The sequence below is a fragment of the Protobothrops mucrosquamatus genome, unplaced genomic scaffold, assembly GCF_001527695.2.
Source record: "Protobothrops mucrosquamatus isolate PMUCROS unplaced genomic scaffold, P.Mucros_1.0 scaffold3257, whole genome shotgun sequence".
Lineage (NCBI taxonomy): Eukaryota > Metazoa > Chordata > Lepidosauria > Squamata > Viperidae > Protobothrops > Protobothrops mucrosquamatus.
In genome coordinates, this window is record NW_015389250.1 from 9,170 (window position 1) to 20,741 (window position 11,572).

The window sequence follows — 11,572 nt, forward strand, 5'->3', positions numbered from 1 at the left end:
GGCCTAAAAGTCCCATTCTGTCTCCTCCATGCTCGGGGAGGGGAGATATTAACAGTGTCGCCGGTGGCCATGCTGCCACCGGCCGTGGCTTTCCTACTGGGGGGGGCAGGATGATCCCAGTGAAAGGGAAGCCTTGCAGGCTGTTAGATCAGGCCGGTGAGTGAGGCATGGAGGCGCTAGTGCCTAGGAAGGTGAGCAGCAGCCCCAGTGGCAAGAAGGGTCTCCAAAAAGAGCGGAGTCTGTGTGTGCCTGCTACAAACTCACCCATCAGCTATGCTCTCCATGCCTCAGACATCAGCTGTAGCATGCCGTGGAAAGCAAGGCTGATGTGGGCAAGGCAGGCGCACATACAGACTCCACTGTTTTCAGCAGTGCTTTGGTGCCTGGCCCAGCAAAGCGGAGCTGGAAGAGGAGAGGGCCATCAAAGCCGGGCATGGCCAGGTGTGACGGGCGATGTGGGGAGAGGTGGGGCGAGGCTGGGAGGGGCAGAGCAGGATGAGGCAAATGAGCTGCAGCTATTCCTGTGCACCACCAGCCTCCAAGCACTCACCATTTCCTGTGTTTGCACTGGGAGGGTGCCCAGCCGGGTTGGGATGGACCAGGGCTCAACAGAGGCTGGGGCAACGGGGGCTGATCCCTTGCCATTTCTGGAACAGCTCCAGGAGCCAAATTTGGGCTTTTGGAAGGCCGGCCTTGACCTGGAGGCCTTGTGTTTCATATATCTGCTTTATAAGGACTTCAGGTGTGGGTGTGTCAAATGAGGTGTCAGGTGTGAGTCATCAGAGATGGGCTCGTGATGGGGAGGTTACTTCAGGTCAGGGCCATGGGATGATGTGAATTATCATGGGGTCAAGATCCATCACCAGCCTCTCATACCTGAGCCACTGATAATTCACATTCTACAATGATCGTGACCTGAAGTACCTTCTCCATCACAAGGCCCATCACAAGCCCCTCTCTGATGACGCATACCTGACCCATCATGAGACTCTCACTTGACACATCCCCACCTAAATCACTTATAAATAGTAAAGCACTGAAATAGAAATCTCCTAAATGTCACTGAAAATGTTACCTAGCCTGGTAGCAAAAAGTTCAGAAAATGAAACTTCACCCACAACATTCTGAGTGCTATAAACTGATTAAGGTCAGTTTAGCTGCAATGAATGCAACATTTCTTTTCCACATGATCTGCCATTTTCCAAGTTTTAACTTCCATAAAAACCAGAAAATACGTAGAAGCAAAGGGAATTTCACTAGGTCACAGATGTCTTATGAACGGATCAGTTATTTTATCATCCAAGGCACACAGGATGGATATTTGTAGAACCAACTATAGTTCTCCACGTAGAAAACAAAAGCATCTTAAAGTCAAGATAAAATACAGGGATGGACATGTCCCTTGAGAGCTGAATGCAATGAAATTCCATTTTAATGTATGCCAATTAATGTACAATAAAGTTTCTATTCTATTCTGTTCTGTTCTTTTCTTTTCTATTCTACTCTAAATATCATTTTATCAGAAAGGTATATTATAGAAAAGAATAAGAACTGGCATCCACACAGTCTATAATTTTCAAAAACACAAAATGGATAGATGACAAATTCATTGGCTTTTCTTTCCAGATATGGATGACTGTTTTGAATGTTCAGAAGATCATTACCCAAATAAAGAAAAGAAAGGCTGTATCCTGAAACTGCTGGTCTTTCTAACTTTTGAAGAAACTTTAGGAATCGGTTTAGCCTCAGTCACTCTTGGTTTCTTCTTCTTGACATCTTGGGTATTTGGAACTTTTATTAAACACAGGGATACTCCCATTGTCAGAGCCAACAACAGATCCCTCACCTATACCCTTCTTGTCTCTCTTTTGTTCTGCTTTCTCTCCTCTTTTTTATTTCTCAGCCAACCTGGCAAAGTGACCTGCCTTCTCAGACAATCAACTTTTGGAATTACCTTCTCAGTGGCCATTTCTAGTGTACTGGCCAAAACCATCACGGTGGTTGTGGCTTTCATGGCCACTAAACCTGGATCTCAAATGAGGAAGTGGGTGGGGAAAAGATTGGCCTTTTCTACTGTATTTTCCTGTTCTCTCTTCCAAGTATGTATTTGTATCCTTTGGTTGTCAACATCTCCCCCATTCCCTGAATTGGACATGCATTCAGAGCTCCAAGAAATGATTTTACAGTGCAATGAGGGGTCAGGTTTCTTTTTCTACTGTGTCTTGGGCTACATGGGTTTCTTGGCCATTGCCAGCTTCATTGTGGCTTTCCTTGCCCGTAAATTACCTGACAGCTTCAATGAAGCCAAGTTCATCACCTTCAGCATGTTGGCCTTTTGCAGTGTGTGGGTCTCCTTCTTTCCAGCCTATCTGAGCACAAAAGGCAAAGCCATGGTAGCTGTGGAGGTCTTCTCCATCTTGTCTTCCAGCGCTGCATTACTGGGATGCATATTCTTGCCAAAGTGCTACCTCATTGTTTTGCGGCCTGAGCTAAACCACAGGGAACAACTAATAAAGAGAATGTAGTACATCAGATTGTTTAACCCAACCTTTTTTTCCTTTGAATATATCAAGCTAACAAGATTTTGACAATCTATCTGTTTATATATTGACTTTAAGGATAAAAGGCAGCTGGCAGTTCATGGTTTTTATAGCTTCACTTCATAAACCAGTGTATAAATATGGGGAAAAGCTAGTGGATATTTTATAGACATTTATTTATCTCAGTATCATAGGGGATCTGTTTTGGATTGATTAGCCATCTTTGAAAGGTAAAAGTTAAAATGTTTTTGAACATTTAATATACATTTAACTATGTTTTTTTAAAAAAAATCAGGAACAGTCTAGCCATTCACTCTCCATCCACCAAGGTATTTTTACTGTATCCTATTGCAATTTAAGGACATTATATGAAATGTAAGTTTCCTTCTGCCTCATCCCTTACTAGAAGTGTATGCTGGGTGATGTCCATATAAAGTTTGATTTGATTTGGTTTGATTTAGGTATGTTTTCCATTAGTCCTTTGGAGGAGACCCCTTTCATTATGTAATATATGTATGTAATATATCTGCTACATCAATGTTTTGCAGCCTGAGCTAAACCACAGGGAACAATTAATAAAGAGAATGTAGTACATCATGTGTTCTTTCTGGCTATGGAAAATGATTAATAATATATTTTTACTGTACCCTATTATCCAATTTTAATAATATTTTAATTTAAAGACATATCAGGCTGTCAGCCGCCCTGAGTCCGTAAGGAGAAGGGCGGGATAAAAATCCAAATAAATAAATAAATAAATAAATAAATAAATAAATAAATAAATAAAATATGAAATGTAATCTTCCTTCTGCCTCATCCCTTATTAGAAGTGTATGCTGGCTGATGTCAGTAATAAATTTTGATTTGATTTGGTTTGATTTAGGTATGTCTTCACTAGTCCTTTGGTGGAGACCCCTTCCATCATATAATATATGTCTAATAAAATACCACACCAGGCTAAAAAGCAGAAGACCATGACTTCTACTTTAACTATGAAAGCCACCTGGGTGACTTTAGGACAGTCCCTCTCTCTCAGCCCAACTCACTTCACAGGGTCATAGTTGTTTGAGGGAAAATAGGAAGAGGAAAGTGTGTTGGATATGTTTGATGCTTTGAGTTATTTGTCAAAATAATTAAAATATTAAATAAATAAATAAATAAATAAATAAATAAATAAATAAATAAATAAATAAATAAATAAATTTGCTTTGGGTCCTGTATTTTAATTTCATGATATCAATATTGGTGTTGAGTCACATTAGCATTCTCTGCCTGGAAATATGAGTGAACTTATCCAAAAGGCTATCTTGTTTAATTGGCGTTCCTTAATAGGTAAAAAAGTTTCCTCTTCTCTATTCAACTACTCAGTTCATTTTACGTGGAAAATGGGAGTCCTGCTCCATTGTAAGAAATGAACATGAATTTGAACAATTAGGCCTATTTTTATTGTCATTGTCCCTTACTATATATTATTTTAATTGGCATTTTCTCATTATTAAACCATCAGACACTTATTATCTCACCAGTAGCAAAATAATTATTTCTTACAGGAATCATGGTATTATCTTAGTTAGGCCCAAAGATGCTGAGCAAAAGCACTTTAAAAATTTAAATTCCCGCTGCTAATGAGGATATGATTAAATATAGTTTTTTTAAAAGTTTTTTATTTATAATACAATTAAAACAAAAGTGGACATACGTGGCATTCCAGAGTAAATATTCCTAACAATTTGTTTCTCGTGATACAAAAACTTAATACATCATCCTTAACCTCTATATAAACCTCATTCTTCTACATAATACAATTATATATACAATTATATGTACAATTATATGTATGTTTCAATCCTATCGTTAGCTTAAGATCCGAGCAGTTCTCCTTGATTCATACCAGCGATAAAATTTGTCCCAGATTTCAAAATATTCCAGTTCTGTCTTATCTTTCATAGCCATTGTAAGCCTGTCCATCTCTGCACATGATAAAATTTTATACAGGATTTCTTCTTCCGTTGGAATTCCCTTATTCCTCCAATTTTGAGCATAAACCAAGCTGGAAGCCATTAGAATGTGTAGCATCAAATAGAGTATGCCTTTGTCATACTTCTGCGTTGTTATACCTAATAGGAAAAATTCTGGTTTTAACTCTATCACTCGCTCTAGTATTTCTTCCAACTATTCTTTAACCTTAGTCCAAAAATCACAAGCTCACGGGCACTCCCACCACATATGATAGTATGTTCCAATTGCCAGATTACATTTACAACATTTAGAAGAAATGTTGGGACCCATTTTAGTTAATATTATGGGCGGGAGATGCCATCTATAAAACATTTTATAGAGGTTTTCTTTGTAAGAGGTGGCCAGAGTAAGCTTCTTATTCCTTGCCCATAATTCTTGCCAGATGTGCAGATCGAAGTTTAAACCAAAATCCTTACTCCATTTTAACATAGTTACTTTTACTTGTTCTTCATACATTGCCAAATCTAACAAATAATAGTANTGTAAGTTAGTCCAAATATCGAGATCTTTTTGGATCTGTTCTATTAATTTATCGTAATTATCCCTTTTAAGTGTAACGCATCTGGCAGACAATTGTATCCCTAAATATCTAACTTTGTTTGTAATTTGAACACCTATTCTGTCAACCAATTCATTTTCCTGGATTTTGGTCATGTTTTTGACGAGCATTTTAGTTTTTTTCTTTATTTATCTTTAGGCCAGCTATCTCCCCATATCTACTCAGTATTTCCATCAATCTTATCCCTGATTGTAATGGTTCTTCGATTATAAAGACTAAGTCATCTGCAAAGGCTTCTATTTTATATGTCTCTTTCTTAATCTCTAAACCTTTGATCTGCTCATCTTGCCGAATTACTCTAGTTAGTACCTCAAGAGATAGTATAAACAGCAGTGGTGATAATGGGCAACCTTGCCTCGTGCCTTTTTGGATTTGGAAGCTATCAGTCGGTTCTCCATTAATTATTACTCTGGCCATCTGCTTAGAGTAGACTGATTTAAACATATTTAAAAAAATTTCCCCAAAATCCATATACAATAATTGGTTGAACATAAAATCCCATTTTACGTGGTCGAATGCTTTTTGTGCATCAAGAAAAATTAAACACATTTGCTTTTCATTATGCACTTCATAATACTCCAATATGTCCAAAATAGTCCTAACATTGTTTCTTATGTATCTTTTAGATAGAAAGCCGTTTTGATCAGAATGTATAAAATGCACTAAAAACCTTTCAAATCTTTGCGCCATTGTTGCCATGAAAATCTTATAATCTGAATTCAAAAGAGAAATGGGTCTATAGTTCTTGATTTGCGCCAGGTCTGTATTTTCTTTAGGAATCAGAGTGAGGAAAGCTTCTTCCCATGAAGCTGGTATTTTAGCTTGGGTTAAGACCTCATTAAATAGATCCAACAGCATTGGGCTTAAGAATTCTTGTGCAATTTTGTACATTTCTGCAGGTATACCATCTGGCCCGGGTGCTTTATTATTCTTTTGTTTCTTAATTGCAGCCGAGAGTTCTAAATGTGTTATCTCTTTATTCAGCAGAGTTTTAAATTCTTCTGGAACCTTTGGTAAGTCAGTTGATTGTAAATACTGTACTATATCATAGTTGTTTCTCTTTTCATCGTCTTTATATAAATTCTTATAGAACCCATATGCCACTAGTTTCTTTCCTTCGTTCTGGCATAGCATGTCACCCTTGGCATTATAAAGTTTGGTAACCCTCTGCTTGTTGTTATGTTTTTTGATTTTATAAGCCAACCATCTCCCTGGTTTATTGGCGTTTTCAAAGAAATTTTGTTTAGTACGTTTTATCTGCTGTCCTAACTCTTCCTTCACTATGATATCCATNCGGCCTGGGCACAGCACGGAAACGGCATTGGTCACGTTGGTTGATGATCTCTGGAGGGCTCGGGATAGAGGCTGCTCCTCTATCCTGGTCCTGTTAGATCTCTCAGCGGCTTTCGATACCATCGACCATGGTATCTTGTTGCACCGGTTAGAGGGGTTGGGTTTGGGGGGCACCGTCTTACGGTGGTTCTCCTCCTACCTCTCGGACCGGTTGCAATTTATGTTGGCAGGGGGGCAGAGGTCGACCTCGAGGTGCCTCACTTGTGGGGTACCACAGGGGTCGGTCCTCTCACTTCTCCTGTTCAACATCTATATGAAGCCACTGGGTGAGATCATCCGTGGTTTCGGGGTGGAGTTTCATCAGTACGCAGATGACACCCAGTTGTATATCTCCACCCTGGACCACCCCAATGATGCCACGGAAGTGATGTCCCGGTGCCTGGAGGCCGTGCGAGTCTGGATGGGGAGGAACAGGCTTCGAATCAACCCGTCCAAGACCGAGTGGCTGTGGTTTACGGCGTCACGACATAGCCAGTTGGCTCCATCCCTGGCTATCGGGGGCGAGTCATTAGCCCCCGTGGAGAGGGCTCGCAACCTGGGCGTCCTCCTGGATACTCGGCTGTCTTTAGACGACCATATGACAGCCATGGCCAGGGGGGCTTTTCATCAGGTTCGCCTGATATGCCAGTTGCGCCCCTTTCTGGATCGTGACGCTCTATGCACGGTCACTCAAGCCCTCGTTGTTTCCCGCCTGGACTATTGCAATGCTCTCTACATGGGGCTCCCCTTGAGGTGCACCTGGAGGCTCCAGCTAGTTCAGAATGCGGCTGCGCGGGGGATCCTGGGGGCCTCTAGATACTCCCATGTAACACCTCTCCTGCGTGAGCTGCACTGGCTGCCTGTGGGCTTCCGGGTGTGCTTCAAGGTGTTAGTAACAATCTTTAAAGCGCTCCATGGCAATGGACCTAGGTATTTGCAAGACCGCCTCCTACCAAACACCTCCCTTCGACCAGTCCGCTCCCACAGAGAGGGCCTCCTTAGGGTGCCATCAGCCAGACAATGCCAGCTGGTGACCCCCAAGGGGAGAGCCTTCTCTGTGGCAGCTCCTGCCCTCTGGAATGACCTACCCCCCGACCTACGTACAGTTGCGGACCTGCGCCTTTTTCGCCGAGCACTGAAGGCCTATCTATTCAATGTGGCCGGCCTGGCGTAGTTTGATTATGTTTTAGTAGGGGGTTTGTATGGGGTATTTTTAGAGCAGGCCTGTTATTTAATTTGATTTTAGAACAGAAACTTGCGTATATTTATCGTGGTTTTTAGTATCGCCTGTTCACCGCCCTGAGTCCCGTAAGGGAGATAGGGTGGTATATAAATTCAATAAATAAATAATAATAAAAATCATCATCATCATCATCATCATCATCATCATCATCATCCATCCTTTCCTCCATTTCAGCTAGTTTTTGTTCATTTTTCATAAGTTGCTGGGAGAAGGATTCAAATTTCCCATCCATAGATTTAATTTTGTCCTTAAGTTCCCCTGTATCATTCCTTATTTCAAAAATTTATTTAAAAAAAACAGATTAATATCCAGCAACCAGAATTGACAAACAAGATCCTGAAATTTAAATTTTGTTTCTTAGGATCAACAACCAACAATAAAGGAAGCAGCACCCACAAAATATGCAGCAAAGATATGGTGAGGTAGCCATGACAGTTTCAGAGAAGATATCCAGGGGTCCTCATGGGACATTATGCATGAAGACAAGGATTCGTTGGTGGAACACACAACCTATTGAAACAGAGCTATGGAAATTCTGACAGTCACACTCAGTCACCACAATTTTTCTCTTCTTTGTGTATCAGTTCAATATTTCCTATTGTGGTTTGTGGTGCTCTAACCTAGACTATTTATATTGGCATGTATTCAGTTAAAAATAATTAAACTACTAGCCATTTATTCTCTCATGAAAAATATTTTTTTCTTTTAATGACCCTGTAATCTCTTGCTTCGGAATCAGGGAGACTGAATGGAGCTGAGCATTTACTGGCCTGATGCCCTTTCTGACACCTACATATTAATAATAATAATAATAATAATAATAATAATAATAATAATAATAATAATAATAATAATAATAATAATAATAATAATAATAATAATAATAATAATAATAATAATAGATTTAACAAATAATAATAATAGACTTAATTGTCTATAAGAAAGGGAAAAAAGTCTGGATAGTGGACGTGGCAGTGCCTGGAGACAGCAGATTAGACGAGAAAGAACTGGAGAAGATAACAAAATAGAAAGACCTACAAATAGAAATAGAAAGACTATGGCAAAAAAAAAGCAAGAGTAGTACCAATAGTAATAGGCACCTTGGGTGCAATCCGAAAACAACTTGAGCATCACTTGAACACCATTGCCATTGACAAATTCGCCATTAGTCAATTGCAAAAGGCGGTCTTACTAGGAACTGCTTCCATCTTGCGACGATATCTGTAATACCATCAAACATCCACATCTGCCTATCCCAGGTCTTTGGTAAGGACTCGATAGGTAGACAAAATGCCAAATCCAGTCTGAACATCTGGCTGACTGTGCGATGATCCATAATAATAATAATAATAATAATAATAATAATAATAATAATAACAACAACAACAACAACAACAATAACAACAACAATAATAACAACAATAATAATAATAATAATAATCTTCATCTATATAAATAAAAATGTAAATGTTAGTTTTTTCAAAATCTTAAATCTCTGAAAGTTCTTCACCGATTGCTTTGAAAGTTTGACACAACGTTGCATTTGAATACGTGCGTGTTTCTATATACCTATATTATATAGATGTCACACCTGTGACAGGTAAAACATCCTTTTTTTAAAAAAGCAGCGCCATCTGTTGGACGTAAAAGAAACACACACTTTTACCAGACTGAGCCACAGCAATGCATGGCTGGGTACAGCTAGTAGTAGTAGTAGTAGTAGTAGTAGTAGTAGTAGTAGTAGTAGTAGTAGTAGTAGTAGTAATAACAACAACAACAACAACAACAACAACGTTGGAAGGGACTTTGGAGGTCATCTAGTCCAACCCCCTGCTCAGGCAGGAAAGCCTATACCATTTCGGACAAATGGCTGTCCAGTGTCTTCTTAAAAACTTCCAGTGTTGGAGCATTCACCACTTCTGGAAGCAGGTTGTTCCACTGGTTAATTGTTCTAACTGTCAGGAAGTTTCTCCTTAATTCTAGGTTGCTTCTCTCCTTGATTAGGTTCCACCCATTGCTTCTTGTCGTGCCTTCAGGTGCCTTGGAGAATAGCTTCACTCCCTCTTCTTTGTGGCAGCCCCTGAGATATTGGAACACTGCTATCATGTCCCCTCTCGTCCTTCTCTTCATTAAACTAGACATACCCAATTCCAGCAGCCGTTCCTTATATGCTTTAGCCTCCAGTCCCCTAATCATCTTTGTTGCTCTTCTCTGTACTCTTTCTAAAGTCTCAACATCTTTTTTTACATCATGGTGACCAAAACTGGATGCAGTATTCCAAGTGTGGCCTTACCAAGGCACACACTTGTGGTATTACTACTTCACGTGATCTTGATTCTATCCCTCTGTTAATGCAGCCTAGCACTTTGTTGGCCTTTTTGGCAGCTGCAGCACACTGCTGGCTCATATTTAAGTGATTGTCCATTAGGACTCCGAGGTCCCTCTCACAGTTACTACTATTGAGCAAGGTACCCCCTATACTATACCTGTACATTTGGTTTTTCTTGCCTAAACGTAGAACCTTACTTTTTTCACCATTGAATTTCATTTTGTTAGATAGCACCCAGTGTTCAAGTCTGTCCAGATCATTCTGTATCCTAAGCCTATCTTCTGGAGTGTTGGTTATTCCTGCCAGCTTGGTGTCATCTGCAAATTTGATGATTTCCCCATCTATCCCCTTGTCCAAATCGTTGATGAAGATGTTGAAGAGCACTGGGCCCGGAACAGAGCCCTGGGGCACCCCACTACACACTTCCCTCCATGTAGATGTGGTTCCACTGAGGACCACAGCCAGTCAGCCAGCTATGGATGCATCTGGTGGTGATGCTGTCCAACCCACATTTTTCTAATCTTATCAAGTAGTAGGTTGTGATCTACTTTATCAAATGCCTTACTGAAGTCCAAGTAAATTACATCCACAGCATTCCTCTGATCCACTAATTTTGTCACTTGGTCAAAGAATGCTATAAGATTTTTCTGGCATGATCTGTTTTTGACAAACCCATTTTGGCTTTTAGTAATGACTTTGTTTGCCTCTAGGTGTTCTCTGATTCGTTGTTTGATTATCTTTTCCAGAATCTTCCCAGGTATTGAGGTCAGGCTGATAGGTCTGTAATTTCCTGGGTCCACTTTTTTTCTTTTTTTGAAGATGGGAACTACATCAGTCCTCCGGTAGGTCCCCAGTGCTCCAGGATCTTTTAAAAATATAGTTCAATGATTCTGAGATCACATCTGCCAGTTCCTTGAGAACCTTGGGGTGTAATCCATCTGGTCCTGGTGATTTGGACTTGTCTAGGCTAGACAGTTGCTCACTTACCATTTTCTTGCCTATCTTAACTTGTGTTTCTATTCTGTTTTTTATGGGGCTATTTTTGGTAGGTTGGTCTGTTTTTTCCCTTTGTGTAAAGACAGATGCCAAAAACAAGTTAAATAGTTCTGCTATCTCCCTGTTGCTTGTCACCTTCTTGGAGTTCATACTAGATATTTTCTCTGTGCCCAAAGAGAAAAAAATCTGCCACCACCTAGGATCAAATTCACAGCCTCCTGATTGTGAGGCAAAAACTCCACCTGTAGGCCACCATTCTGCTCCATGAAAAATAAAACAATTATCTAGAGGAATCACTATATTTTTTTAGCTAGGTTCAAATATTAAAGGCTTTGCATGAAAATATTTCAATTCAACAACAATCAAAGTATCTGTTTGGTTGTTAATTAACTTTTGAACCACAGGGAAAGTGGCACAAGGTATAATAATGATCATTGCTTCATGTTCCCTCTTGCCTTTCTTCCTTGCCAGAATATATATTCTGATCCTGGTGATATTCAAATTGGCACACGCATGGCTCTTCAGACAGAAATTGAAGGATTGTCCCATGAAGG

At 39.9% G+C, this 11,572-nt stretch overlaps 1 protein-coding gene across 1 annotated transcript; it reads left to right on the top strand.

The window, feature by feature from the left end:
- Positions 1-1,628: 1,628 nt before the first annotated feature.
- On the top strand, positions 1,629-2,525 carry LOC114923393 (vomeronasal type-2 receptor 26-like). The gene has a single exon (XM_029286295.1). It carries the CDS (start codon positions 1,629-1,631, stop codon positions 2,523-2,525), a length of 897 nt encoding a protein of 298 aa, XP_029142128.1.
- The last annotated feature ends 9,047 nt before the right edge of the window (positions 2,526-11,572 follow it).